The 15,949-nt window shown below is 34.8% G+C and overlaps 1 protein-coding gene across 6 annotated transcripts in view; it reads left to right on the forward strand.

The window, feature by feature from the left end:
- LOC116175025 (protein pangolin, isoforms A/H/I/S) overlaps nt 1-15,949 on the forward strand; it is a 308,557-nt gene that overhangs the window by 29,669 nt on the left and 262,939 nt on the right. For all 6 annotated transcript variants that reach the window (XM_031493070.1, XM_031493071.1, XM_031493065.1 and 3 more), the window contains exon 3: nt 1,368-1,462. In XM_031493070.1, the coding sequence (XP_031348930.1) occupies nt 1,368-1,462 (95 nt within the window). The remainder of the gene's footprint in view (nt 1-1,367; nt 1,463-15,949) is intronic.

Raw genomic sequence — 15,949 nt, forward strand, 5'->3', positions numbered from 1 at the left:
AAAAATTAAGTTCATGATGGTTCTGCAAAGACGAAACGTCAGATTCAAAAATTAACTTCACCTTGAAGGGCATTAAAAATTCATGTGGAGAAGTATCACACCAAAAAAAAATTGTTCATAAAAATCGAAAATCGTTGTATAATCGGACCAAGGTTAATATCGGACGAAGACTTTCAAAAATATCTTTACATGAGAGATTTTCCAGAATATTATTCCTGGGAATATTTTTCTTAAATTGAGCTTTCTTTCAGGACAATTTAAAAGCAATTTTTAAAAAGTTCTTCAGTTAAGTGAAACGGTTCACTAGACATTTGCATGAACCAGTTTTAAACATTTTGTTTAGTTAATTTTAAAAATGTAATCATAATTATAACAACTATAAAATTTCCACGAGTACAAATATGGTCGATCCCTATTTTTATTCAAACGCACGTGGCCATTGAAAAAGCGTATAATTCAGTTTTTGATCGTCAAGTTAAAGCGTTTTCACTTTTTCCGACCAAAATCAGCGCCACATGACGATTTTGACACGTCTTCCTCTATTGTTTAGAATATTGACATACTTTACATGCGATAAACTTCTCAATGAACAAACATTGAAGGACTAGTCTAATTTCTACCTCTACTCCTTTCTCCATCCCCTGAGGGATGCTATAGAACCGTATCAAGTCGTAGAGAGGAGGTGAAAAACACGTTCTACGATGAAGACAGACGCTGAGGATCTAACAGTCTTCACTATTTACAATTATGCTCCAAATATATACTTATCGACAAATTGCATGCAAACTTTGACCCCGCACACGTGCTGGTTGGGAAATGAAGCCGTTTCAGAATTTCTACATTCTCAGCTTAAAGTTTCTTGGTACTTTCGTGTGGAAATTTGGAGATAATGCGCTTACTGTGCAGGAAAACGATGGCAGGTGTTTAAAAAGTGGAAGTCAATCAACTTCGTGTTATTATCCTTAAGGCGCGCTGTTTATTTACCTCATTAGTTTTTTAAGGTCCACGATAATGAATAGCAATAATTACACCATTAGATGCTTATTCATTGTCACAAAGCGTTACACGTGAAAAGCGAGATTAATTAGATTCTTTAGCGCGCTCTTTATTACTAAAATTGCGAATAAATTTTAAGTAAAGTCTCGTCCAATAATTAACAAGTTCGACCGTTCGGAAAATAACACGGGATCCGCGCAAAGATCTAGGTACGCAAGTCGACTTATTCCAATTAATGTTAAAGGCGTAAGGAAAATCACTCGATAGCCTTCGTATTTCGATTATAATTATTACATATAGCGCACCCCATTATTATGGGATTACCTTCACCTTGTTAAATTTTTTTCTAAAAAAGCAATTATCTGTTACAGGCAAGGTGGAGCCCGCCTCCCATACCTCTTCCTTCAACATGGGTTACCTCATGTCACCATACAGTTATGCAAACGGAGCGGCTGGACCCATCCAGGTAAGTCTCTCTCCCCCTCCCTGTTATGTAGGTTATTTGTTAAATCTATTTGCTTAGTAATTACTGTGAGTGATACTTGCTCATATCGCGTGTTCCGGTGAACCGCGGTTTTACAGTTTCCGCCCTCAATATCGTGACCGATGGTTTTGTTATTGCGTGACCATCCCCGCTTATTACAGGTAGTTCTCACTAATCGACACTAACTTACCTTACATTAGCGCTCTTTATGCGGCGAGTCATCCGCGTCGAGACGGACGGTTTCGCTTCACTCTCAAATCAAAGAGTGTCTTTGAAACTTCTGTAAATTATTTATGAATGAAATCTTTTAATGGTTAATGTTTATGTTAGTTTTATTAATTAATGAACGAGCGCATGGGAAATACGGATCGTGCATAATTTTTCAAGTAAAGTTACGTCAGAACCAAGAATAGCGACTAAAGTCCTTCGGTATCACTGTCTGTCCCAGCACAATCGAAGTGCATCTTATGGAAATTTTTTTAGTACAATCTCGTTTGTTTGTTGTATAGGGTGAGTCAACGATTGCGCAGGAGTAACTTAATGCCTTGAAGATAAGATTTTTCGATAGAGTGCTTTTGTATTAGGATATGGTTGAATATTCTCTACATTAATTGGAATTATACAGGGTGCGCCTACAAAGTAGGGCGCCCAAATGGTACATTTTTTAAATAGAACGCCCTGTATTTGAATGCATTTTTGAATTCTACGTGTAATTTACGTCTTTTTTAATATATGGTTAATATCCGAAAAGCTAGCAGTTTTAAAGATTTGTAAGAAAAATTAGGCATTTGCAAGCGTCAGTATACAGGGTGTCCCTAAAAGGTCTGTACAACGCGCTACCAGGGGTTCTTGGTATCAAAATAGGACGATTTAACCCTACTTACCTCTTTCCAAAAGTGCTTCGTTAAGGCGCTATCTACCGCCAAAGATTCAAAAAACAAATCGTTATTTTTATTTTATCGGAAAATGGTTTTGCCGATTAAAATGAAAGTCGGGATGTGAATGTCTAATGTAAAAAGGGTCTTTGTGATATCATCGTTTTGATTGTAGTTGCTATGTAGGTGGTAAAATACTGACCATCCACATCTGAAGAGGTCTAAAACTTTTTAACTACTATTTTGACGGTTCTGAATTTTTAGACACTGATAGACAGTTTACTTGCAAGCATTTTTTGTCTCTTGATGAATATCGCTATCTGTGATGGTTTACGAAAAAAAATAAATTTAGGCATGATGAATGGCATGCACCATACATGCGATTGTTCCTCAAAAAATCAGAAGATGGCTGTTAAACCTTAGAGTGGCGTAACGTTTGTTTGTTGTTTCTTAAACTTTAACAATTTACGTTTTGCTTGAAGACTTAAAACTTTAAAAAATAACGTACCAATGTTCAAAGGGCACAGTTTAATTTATTACGCCGTATAATGCTTTGTATGCGTGAAAATGGTGGTCACTTTGAACATTTAGTACGTTTAAATTAATACATTACATTGACTTACTCTGTTGTGTTCGTTTATTCTACATTACTTGCTTGCACTACGGTTTCATAGCCTGCTTCTTGCTTGCACTTATGGTTTTTGAGGAACAATCGCATGTATGGTGCATGCCATTCATCATGCCTAAATTTATTTTTTTTTCGTAAACCATCACCGATAGCGATATTCATCAAGAGACAAAAAATGCTTGCAAGTAAACTGTCTATCAGTGTCTAAAAATTCAGAACTGTCAAAATGGTAGTAAAAAAGTTTTAGACCTCTTCAGATGTGGATGGTCAGTATTTTACCACCTACATAGCAACTACAATCAAAACGATGATATCACAAAGACCCTTTTTACATTAGACATTCACATCCCGAATTTCATTTTAATCGGCAAAACCATTTTCCGACAAAATAAAAATAACGATTTGTTTTTTGAATCTTTGGCGGTAGATAGCGCCTTACCGAAGCACTTTTGGATAGAGGTAAGTTGGGTTAAATCGTCCTATTTTGATACCAAGAACACCTGGTAGCGCGTTGTACAGACCTTTTAGGGACACCCTGTATATTGGCAAAGTTATTACTTAAATTTTGATTCCAGATTTTATATCTTTTATCCTGGGTTAAGTAAAAGTCAAATAAATACTATGAAACATTAAAAATATAGCTTACAGGGTTTTTTTGGTAGGTCCAAAGTTGCAAAACTTCATATTAAAAATTTCACTTTTTTTAAATGGAACACCCTGTATATTTTTCTGTCATGATTTAGCTCCTCCAAAAACCTTCAACTTTTGATAGTAATGTCCTATACCTATCTATAGTTTTCGAAATATCTTGGTTTTCCTGGGTTTTGTATTCTAATCTTAAATCAGTTATATGTAATGTACATAATAGTGAGGTGGACATGCAAAAAAAAGCAATTTTTATCTTCCTCGTTCAAAGCTAAAATCATATTTATTAATTCATTTGTCTAATAATTCATTTAAATCTATAAAAACTGGAGAATAAATTTGATAGTAAAACCATAAACAAATATCTTTGTTTTTCAACTTTTTATATTTTAATCTGAAATAAGTTCTAATTTACATAATAACGAGGTGAATATGAAAAAAAATGAAACTAATATCACTGACTGGATGACATTAGGAGTTAAATTAAATTTGCTTTATAGTCAAATGTTTTTACTTATTCTCCAGTTTTTGGACTTAAAATAAATTGTTTGAAAAATAAATTAATCGATATGATTTTCGTTTTGGACGAGATATATAAAAATTGCCTTTTTTCTGCATGTCCACCTCAGTATTATGTAAATTACTACATATAACTTATTTAAGATTAGAATATAAAACCCAGGAAAACCAAGATATTTCGAAAACTATCAGAGATAGATATAGGACATTATTATCAAAAGTGGAAGGTTTTTGGAGGAGCTAAATCATGACAGAAAAATATACAGGGTGTTCCATGAAAAAAAAGTGAGATTTTTTAATATGAAATTTTGCAACTTTGGACCTACCAAAAAAAACACCCTGTAAGCTATATGTTTAATGTTTCATAGTAGATGTATTTTTGATTTTTACTTAACCCAGGATAAGATATAAAACCTGGAATCAAAATTTAAATTTGACAATATACTGACGCTTGCAAATGCCCAATTTTTCTTAAAAATCGAATTATCTTTAAAACTACTAGTTTTTCATGCATTTAAATACAGGGGGTTCTATTTAAAAAAATGTACCATTTGGGCGCCCTACTTTGTGGGCGCAACCCTGTATAATTCCAAATATTTTTAAAATGTGGAGAATATTCAACCATATCATAATACAAAAGCACTCGATCGAAAAATCTTATCTTGAAGGCATTAAGTTACTCCGCGCAATCGTTGACTCACCCTGTACATTTAGATTTACTTTCATGCGACAAACTTCTTCAACGAAGAAGCATGATATCCTCGAACACGTTGTTTTCGAGATATTCGCACTTGGAAGCTTTGATCCCACCAACAGATAGGTTTCTTCCATATGTTCCCTTTTTTCAATCTTCTTGCTTGGATGGTTTCTAACCGATTCCTATAGCTAGTCGAGGGATGGGACGAAAGTTGACAGAAAACAATATCTTTCGTTAAATGACCACGAAAACCAGACGAACAAAATGATAGCAATACCACAATTCTTTACCCGTCACACATTTCTGAATAAATTAGGGCTGGAATTTACCCCAAAACTTTGGAACTTTTCCAATTCGCGTAATGCTCATTGAACGTGGCATTTCTAAAAATCGCCCGGACGCATTGTGTCCATGCCCATCGTAAAGAGACCATAATACGAAGTTCGTGTCGTAGCTGTTGTGATATATGCTACTACGCGTTATTGTAGTTAAGAAAATCTACAACGTTTTCCGAAGTTAATCGCGATCAAGCTCTAAGGCTTAACATTTTTTTCTCATTGGAAAATTGGCATTTGGCACCGCATCGTACCGGAAATGAAGTTTAGGATCTTCCTGTTCTAGGTAACCTTTTCACGAGTACTTCAAATGCGCGCACCTCGTGAAAGGGAATATGGAAAGGAAAAAGTTCAAGGTGGAAGAATCGCCTTTTGTATTATTTTGATTTTTCTTCAGTTTTAGTATTAAAAGATAAGGAACATCTGGAAGTACTAGTTTTTGTAAAAGTTTATCTCCGTGCGAAGATAAGAAGTTTTGTTATTGCGGCCTAAGCGAATTAGTTTCAAGATAAGAAAACACAGGTGCCGTTTATCGTTCAACGACGCATTAATTTGTTAAGGAGGTGGAGGCGGAAGTTGAAAAGAAAGGGAAATTATTTGAAATAGAGGAAGACGTTACTCGAGGATTCACATGGTAGGATTTTCATTTCATCCAATTGAAACCCTTCTGTGAAAGGATTTTTTTTAAATATGCGCGAAAAAAGGCGCAATTAAACCATAACATCTTTGAGTTCAGAATAAAATGGGCTTTAAGAATATGATATCGGAATATCAGGGTCGTATTAAAAAAAATGAAGATGATGATGGTTCCGCAAGGACGGATAAAATTAGGAATTCTACCTTGAAAGGTTGATTTTGCTCTAGAACATGAACGCCAGAAAATAATAGTTTGTAAAATCGAAAAATCCGATTTTTTCAAAATATTTCAAAAACTAAAAAAATTGCAGTGATTTCTAAACATAAGAGATTCGCGAATACAATCAATTTTTTTCTAATTAACATGGTTCCAATTAAAAAACCCTGTAGACATACACAGGACTTTTATAACACCCTATCTATATGCCAAAAATAATATTAGGTAATTAATAGGCTTCCGGTACCACCAAACTGGTATTACATTTTTTTCCAATCTCGATTATTTGTGATGGTTAACTCACCCTGTATACTGAGAAATTACTGCAATTTTGATAAGTATCTCTCAGCCTTGGTTTGCCAGACTTTGCCTTTACATTTGTACCCATTTGTGATGGCACATCGAAAAATGTTAAAACCCCTTTCAATATCAATGCCAATAGATTTGTCGCTAGAATTGTCGCTCTCGTCGCAAGATGCATACTGATGTGGCATTAGCCGACGCATTCCGAATCGTATCCCAAGAGACATCAAGATCGAACAATAGACGAAATTGGTGCCATTGACGATAACGCATAGGCGCCTTCCCAGGACTTTTTGTTCCAAAACGACTTCCGGTACAGAGATTTATTGGACAAAAGGCGTCGGATAATTATGATATCGATAAGTATATGCGGAGAGACCGGATGTTACCTCGAAAAATTTCGTCCGATTCGGAGAAACGCGCGCGCTCATTGAAGAGATCGTAAAAGTGATTCTAATTTTAGTTCGTCTACTGTGCGTCTATTTGTAGCGTCGCGGCGCGTAACACGGCGGTTTCGTTTATAGTTTAATTACCGATTAATTTTTGATTTTGACAAATCGCTCGCCATTTTTTCCGTGGACGTCCGTTCACCTTCACTTTTACAAGTTTCATTTGATAACGCAATTTTTATTATTATATAAAAAAGATTAGCCACATAAAATATGTGGCCTTATCGCCGTTATCATTAACATAAAAAAATAATGAGATCATAAACACATTGCGGTAAAGATCAAAGGAGAAATGATTACTCAACCGTCATTTTTACTCACAACAAGATTCACAAAGTGATAAAGTTCGGTTACGAAACTTTCCTTAGTCGAGACGAAATCGGAAATGCATCTTAATTAGAGCTAATTGACAATTAAGATTAATGGCGATCCCCTCGAAAGAGAAAAATTCAGTTCCACAGTAAATACGTATGATTTACATCGTTAGAATCAATAAACGCAGTAATAATAAGAATCGGAATGCCATAAATCACAATTAACAATCGCGATCCTGCATTCGTTCTTGAAAAACTGGTAGTCATTGTGTGCTAGAATGTCGCGGACACTGGTAAAACATCGTCAGTTATGCAGACGGGCAGCTTTATGTTGACCACTTCAATCGGCTATTGTTATTGCGTTTTTTCCCGTGCGGAATCAATAAACAAATTACACAACAAATTACTATTCTTCATTTATGATGGGAAAGCTTTACGGTTTGCTATCGCAGTTAGCTTAAAGATGTACTCAAAATTAACGAAAAGAACTTTCCACTAATGAGCCCTCGCCACATCCTGTTACTAAAAATATTTGGAAGCTTTTCGAAAATATTTAAACAAATTGGAGGCGTCCCTATTCGAAAAGATTACCTCTAATTACCCGTCTCTCACTTAGAAATATTAATTTTTCACAATTTTTGGACAGCTCTTGACGAATTCTTTCCATTATAACCAAAATTTAAATCTTTCGATACAACTAAATCTGTTTTGTCAACAAAAGGATCAATCTTCAAACTATGAATCCTATATCTTAAATAGAGAGAAAATTAATGTCTAAACCCCGAAAGTAATGATGGGACATCCTGTATACGAGAATATATTTTAATTTATTAAGTGTAAATCTTTATTTACTAATAAGCGCAAAGTTGGTTTATTTTACTTGAATTTGTGTCTCAGTGTTATTTTTTCTTTAAGAATTGTTTAATTGCCACCGAATAGTATCTTACGTAACGAGTCACATGAGATTTGAAGTTTGCAACACGAGGCGAAGCCGAGTGTGTCGACACACGAGTGTGAAAAGTCGCTTTCAAACGAGTAGGAAGTTGATCGAGGCCACTAAGTCTCTCAAATTGAGAAGTTTTAAGTCAGTATTAGGATTTTTCTTTATAACAGATGTCGGATGTGTTTCAGGAGAGTTTTAATTTTAATTTTTTGAGTTAGCTGAACAGGTATTTTTGTGGGTGGCGAAGTGGATGGTTTAGTGGCCGCATACCATTGCAGAGAGAATTATATATTTTCACTTGAACTCGTGCTACTTTTGTGTTGTATTATCTGTTGGAAAATTATGTAAAAGCTCTTTGGGTAAAGTATACGAGATCAGATTTTTGTCTAAGTGAAGAGAAAATTTTCAACTTTTTTAAGTAATCTGTTATAACTTTTGTATCAGGGGGTCCAATTTTCGACACTTTTCTAGGGTATCCTTGTCATTATTAGTGCTATTAGACGCATCATGTCCTCTTTTTTGGTCAAACTTAAAATAGCAAAATGAAAATTTGCAAATCTCGCTTAAGAGATACAGGGGAAAAATTGTCAATTTCCGAATGACCCTTAGTTGAAAGAGATACTTACATAAAAATATTTATTACAAAAAGTATCGAACCTAACCTCATTTTTTAAAATGGAACATCCTATGTTTTTAATACAAAATGAGCATATTAAATTCTCTTTTCAAAAATATAGCACACCAGAGATGATATTCAAAAAAGATTCAAGTGATTCAAAAAGATTATAAAAAATTAAAAATTAAAATGATTCTAAAAATACCCAAAATTGCAAAAATTTGTTCAATTTTTCTAATTTTTTTCTTAATCGTTTTAAGTCAATCCTGAATTTTTTTAGTTATATTTTTGAAAAGAGAACTATATATGTACTTCTTTTTTAGATTGAAATATACGGAATATTCCATTTCAAAAATGAGGTTAGATCCGATAATTTTTTACCTGACCCCGTATACTTATCTTGAAAACGGCAGATTATTCAATAATCATTATAAAGGAACTTTTGTAATAAACATTTTTTAGCGCATTTTTTAAGAATTAAAAAACATGTGCTATTGTTTGCGTTTTGTCTGTCTGCCCGGGCCCACTTGTGGGGTTTTGAACCACTTTTCCTAGAGTCCTGGAGTTTTTCCCATATGTAGCCTCTGCCTATACCTACAAGGTGTGCCAGACGTCCATCAAATTTTGTTGTCTTAAATGCCCCCCCCCCCCTCCCCTCATGAATTGTTTCCTGAAATACTGTTTTTGAAAGTAAAACGTGCATAACTCGCAAGCTCGCTCGTGTCGCAAACGTAGACTTTTTGAATAATAAGCCTCATAACATGCTCGTAATCCTAGGAGATCTGCGAGAATTTTAAATTGGGATTAACAGAACAATTGCACACTATTAACCACAACTTTTCCTTAGCTTTTCAATGCTAAATTTGGGTGGTAGAGGAGATCAAAACAAGCACTTTTTTCAAATAAACCGAGGGTCCAACGTGTTTCGTTTGGCGTATGGCGAATCTGAAAGTAGTCCATGTCGTTTAATTAAACACAATATATATAGTTCAATTTAAACAACCTGAAGGGAAAATGAACACCAAGGGCCAGAAGACAAATACCACGCAACAAGTGACCGATAGACAATATTAATTAAAAGAATCCTTAATTGCCTTAAATTGTTAGATCGTAATTGCGATTTTCAACAAACAGAACGCACAAACACAAGAACCAACTGTTGATACTTCACTTTTTTACCTACATGTAAATTTACGTCACTGGGTTCTTTGTAATTTCAAATGAAATATTGGCTCTTTGATGGTGGATATAAACTCCCTTTAACTGATACGCACGGTAGACACAACTGTCTGACTAAATTACTTCTTCCTAAAGCCCCATTCACATAGGTGGTAGTGCAGTGCTGTTGCGGTGCGGTGCCTTTGTATAAAAGTTTGAAATACGCATACCCATATGACAAGTCACAATGACTTGTGCAGTACAGACGACTTGCAGCCGCGTGCCGAAAGTATGTAAACTTCAAACTTTCTGCACTGCACCGCACACTACGGTAGCAAGCACCAATAGGAACGCCTCATGTTTGTCATGGCAATCTGTCACAGCTAATTACATAAGCTCTTCATAGTGTTTGCGCGGGTTGTGCATTTAATTTAATTGTTTGATTGATGGATTTTGACGATTTGCTGCTGCTATTGTTGTTTGTTCATAATTTTGTAGAATAAAATAATCCGCACGCGCACCGATTTTGCGGTGATTGTGAATGCAGATGTCAAAATGACAGCACCGACCCACACCCGCACCGCACACCAAGACAACGACACCGCACTACCACCTATCTGAATGGGGCTTAAACACGCTTCCCCTCAACTCGGCATACACTTTGAACGACGTATTAGATACAATTTCTTAAAACACACAATTGACTTTCTTTTATAAAACTTGACAACTGGGAAGACGGACTGTCTTGTAATAATACGCTCAGATATGGCAACAACTGCCAATCACCAAGACAATAAGCGGCTAGCAAAAAGCAACGATTAACGACTACCATAAAACAAGCAACGATTCACGTCTTCCTCTGCTATTTAAAACATTCTTTCCTCTCTCAGTTCCGTTCCTCCTACTTATCAAAGTAATGCGCGTCGAACGAAATTAAACACCTGAGTTTTCTTATCGGCAAAACCTGCTTATCTTGAAACTAATTAGCTCACGCAACGAGATAAACTTTAACTAAACATTTCAGGTCTATCTGAACAATAAAGTGATCAAATTAAAAAGCGATTATGCAAACATAATTACACCTTATTAAATAAATAATTCTAAAAATCACCAATTCCTTCAAATGAAAGACTAATAAAAACAAAAGACTATCCATTTTAAATATTTTTGATGTAGTTAACTACACAAAATTGATTATTATTTTTTTCGCGATACGGTTGCAAACACCGAAAAAATTACAAGAGACCAAAAAGTATCCAAACAAATCTAAAAATGAAATTCTTGTTTCACAATCTACCAGTGATGCACCGCAAGAAAGTTCAGTGGGAGAATATGGAACATGGAAAACGTCGACATTTGATGAAATGTCCAAAAAATGATATCCAACTAACTCAAGCTAGAAAACTAAAGGGAATTCAACAGTTTTACCTAAACAAAACAATACTTATCAAAGTATATCATGAAATATTTTTTTTATTGAATGCGTGTACCTACGCCTACTTGGTTGACGACCATATACGACCTTGAATTTATGGGGATACTCCCAAAGCTTGGAAAGTAGTGATTCTTCTCAAATTAACAATTGACAGGTAATTCGTATGAAATCATTACAAAATCATATACCTACGATGGAAGTGTAAAATCAAATCAAAACCAATCAATTGATTTCAATCAATGGATACACTTCAAAAGTAATTGACACTAATCCCAATTCCTAAGTAGAGTTCATGCCAATTAATTTCGGTAATGCTTCACTCTTGGCTCAAAGCATTATTATCCGTCAAGTTCGTGTATTCACGTCCAATTTTATTTTATCTATTCACACTTTGATCCACTTATTTATTTTTATTGGCTTAACGTATTTTCATTTAATTTTCCGATGTCTAATTAAACCCTTAACTGCCACTTAAATAAAACTTAAAAAAAAATCACATAGGACGATCCCATTTACTTACAAATGTATGGATTGTCTGTCGATAAGTAAAAAGGAAAAAAATAATGTTGGGAATTTTGCGATTTTATGAAAATACCCATTGGAATTCTATGGACACGTGTGAAAAACCTTTTGCCTTTAACGTTCGATTCAATTCAAATTATGGCGAACCGAAGATTTGGGCTGAATTGCTTTGGATGGATTGATGAGTAAGTATTTGGTATGCAGTTCAGGGATGTCTCGGTCGTAAATCTTTTTAGGAGACACCTTTGAAATCAAAAATTAATTTATTATGATTCGCGCGAGTTATGAATAAATATGTCACACGTTGGGAGTGGGTCTAGTAATTGAGGAGAAGTATTAAAACGTTTTTCATGTCCGTAATGTGTAAATTAATAAACTTTTTAATGTGCCAACATTACGTAATTATACTCAAGCCGATGCGCACGTTTATGTGTTAGTTTTCATTAGCGTCTGGGATTTTGTTTTGCAGTACCAAAAGTTTGGGAAGTGGACAGGATGCAATAAATATTGCAATGTTTATAGTTTGTTTATCGAAACCCACCGAGATTTCACAATTAGAGTAAGGTCAACTATCAGCTGTAATGAGTGCAATGATCCGCCGCCCGGCTTGTATTTAACAGACGTTTCAGTTTCAGGTCCGTACTTCACTGAAATTACTTCGACATGATGTAATTATTAAGGTTAACGCTTTCTCATTAGTATTTTCTTTCATTAAACTGAACGCCGGCGTGCGTCTTCGTTTAGGGCTCGATGAAGGAATATATTCTTCGTTCGGTCCGGTCTAAAAATAATAAACAAGAACCGCTCTCTGAAGCAGAGAACAAAACAAGACCCCAACCTAAAACAAAGAGTGTCCCGCACAGAACTGGTTGTGTAAATTAATTTCGGAGTTTTAAGAAGCCGTAACGACGAGTGACGTGAACACCTTCGTTACCTAAACAGAATTTTCTGTTCGACACGTACCCTACGTTTCCTATTCTTTTAATTTGTGTAATTTCGCTTACATTTCTTTAGTTGGCTTTAAATGGTAACGATAAAGCGACATTTAGGCCAGTCAAAATCGACAATAAATCAACAAAACATGATGTATCTCTGATTTTTTAGTAGGTTGTTTGGACCCATTAGAGTAGTGTGTACTCAAGTTTGCAACTCTCTAAAAGTTGTGGAAAAAGTGTAGTATACGAAAAACCGCGAAATTTTCGGAATTTTTGGAGAGTTTGCGTTATATTTCCTTAACTGTGTATTTTTCGACTTTCGTCACTGTATACGTTTTTGAATAGTATTAAATGTGTAACAATTTGCGCCTAACCCGAGCTCTGTAGGTCAATTAGTTACCGAATTACGGCACTATGAAGATAGTCATTTTTTTCCAAAAAGTGAACATTTGAGTTTTACACTTTCTTTAGATAGAAATTGCGGCTAAACTATTGATCCTACGAGTAGAACTTATGAAATAGAAGTTGTAGATAATTTAATTAGAATTAAGTTAAGCGTAAAGTGGGGTCTGCAGGTCTCGTAGTTCTCTCTAAATCTCAAAAAAACCGATATAAGGTCAAATTGCATTTATCCAGAAATGTTCCAAAAGCTTTTTATTTTTTTGTTTTTTGGTGTGGTAAAGAAAAATTTGCCATGCAATCATTAAAAAACGGTGAGGTGTATTTTAATATAAACATAAGTCATAAAAATTGTAGTAGGTATATAACCAATAAATCAAAGATAGATCAAAATCGTCTCCTTGTTTTTAATGGCTCTGGGCCGTTACTTTCGCTGCACTCTTTAACAGGCAGGTCCTCTACTATTGGTGGATTGTCGTCGCGGTCCTTTATAGGTAGGGAGTCCAGTATTGCTGGATGTCAGAGTTGTCTTGAGGCTCGTCATCGTCGCCCTCTTCAATGATGATAAGAGCAGCGTTCTGGCACGTTTCCCCAGCGCAGGTAGCAGCGTAGCACACATCACAAAGCATTTGAGACCTGCTTTCAGGCAAATACAGCCACCTCTGCATCCCTTTTTGCATTTGCAAGAAAGGAGCTCTGGGGGGGCAAGAAAACAGAAACCGAAAAAAGAAATTACCTGCTCAGAAGTGAAGACTGCAATTTTTCGAAAACTTTTAATGAAGATCAATTAAAATATTTAGAATTGGGTACACACAAAGGTTTTATGTGGAGTCGTGAAACGATTGAAAAAATATTTTTCTTGTGATGTTAAAGGCTTAAACGATACGCTCACAAAACCTTCCCTATCCAAAAGTATCCGCACAATCCAAGACCGACTGCAAAATACATATACTTTCCAACTGTTGTTCAATTTCAAATTTCGCGGTTCCCAAACTGAGCCAAAATGGCTGCTATTCGCGTTACTTTAGTAATCTAGGGACTTTATGTACAATGATATCATTGCGGCACCTATCTACGACTTACTCAACTTTGATTTGTGCCTTAATTTAAATCTATGAAATTGTTGGATATTTAAAATTGACTCTATGCAGCAAAAAAGTGATTTGACACATTGCTTTTTTATTCCCACACCAAAAAACAAAAGATAAAAAGTTTGTGGAACATTTCTGGAGAAATACAATTTTACCTTATATCGGTTTTTTTGAGATTTAGAGAGAACTACGAGGCCTGCAGACCCCACTTTACGCTTAACTTAAAGCTAATTAAATTATCTACAACTACAACTTCTATTTTATCATTTCTACACGTAGGATTAATAGTTTAGCCGCAATTTCGATCTAAAGAAGGTGTAAAACTCAAATGTTCACTTTTTGGAAAAAAATGACTATCTTCAAAGTGCCGTAATTCGGTAACTAACTGACCTACAGAGCTCGGGTTAGGCGCAAATTGTTACACATTTAATACTATTCAAAAACGTATACAGTGACGAAAGTCGAAAAATACATAGTTAAGGAAATATAACGCAAACTCTCCAAAAATTCCGAAAATTTCGCGGTTTTTCGTATACTACACTTTTTCCACAACTTTTAGAGAGTTGCAAACTTGAGTATACACTACTGTAATGGGTCCAAACAACATACTAAAAAATCAGAGATACATCATGTTTTGCGAATTTAGCGATTTTTTGTGTCGATTTTGACTGGCCTAATTGCGGGACCCCGGGACGTAAATTATTCCTTTATCAATTACGAACTTTTTAATTGTATTAATTCTTCCACATTCTTTTACGACATATTGCAAAATGTTAACCCCAACGTGTGCACTAAAATTTCATGGATATTGAGATGAGTTTCAATGTTTTCACAACTATATAAATAGCGATATTACTGAGATCGGACGATTTGTCAAGGCACCTTTTCTTGAATTTTTCTTCAATAGACATTTAATTTCAAGAACATCCATCTATTTCAACAATTTAAAAAAAAGAACATTTAGGAAATAAATACCTATGAAAGCAAAATACCCGAAGATAGGTTATCCCTAACTCAAATATCTGCCAAAAACAATACAAGTTAGATCGCAGATTATTGTAGAGAATGCGTATATTAAAAAAAATTAACATATCGTTAGTAAGTTCCAAATTTCGCTTTTGGAAAAAAAAAGTATTCAATGTCAGAACCATCCAGAAAAATTTAACTCAAAAATTCAGAAAAATTGAGTAATTTACAATTATTTTTTCTTGAAGACATTTTTGATATAGTTATTGTAATGCTTTAAAGATAACCAGAAGATTCGGATTACTTTTGAAGATATGCCAGAAAAACCGCACTTTCACTTATAAAGTACACTTTTTCGCTCTTGATGTCTGTCTGTCTGTCTGAGTCACAAAGGCTTCGGAACTAGTATTGGTATCATTCGATCTGAAATTAAAAATTATTTCATGTTTGTATTCTCGTTAAGGTATGAAATATCCATAAGAGCCATTAAAATCGAAAAAACAAATTTGAAAGTGCACTCTTCGCCTCTTGGTCGCAAGCGGTTTAACGAATTTTTTTCTAATGTCATTTGAACAGATTCACAAAAATGCAAAAAAACACTTTCTCATTGCCACGTTTTGAGCTTTACAAAATAAAATAGCGTTGAGAGATGTTCAATACAACGTTTCGTTTCGGAGATTCATGATCAACTTTATTGTTTTAATTATCGTTCATATATGACCCGTAAAAAAGGTACATCTCGATGTACACACTATAGTGAGTGGCAGTTTTTTTTTACGGCTCACA

The sequence above is a fragment of the Photinus pyralis genome, unplaced genomic scaffold (genome assembly GCF_008802855.1).
Source record: "Photinus pyralis isolate 1611_PpyrPB1 unplaced genomic scaffold, Ppyr1.3 Ppyr1.4_LG6, whole genome shotgun sequence".
NCBI lineage: Eukaryota > Metazoa > Arthropoda > Insecta > Coleoptera > Lampyridae > Photinus > Photinus pyralis.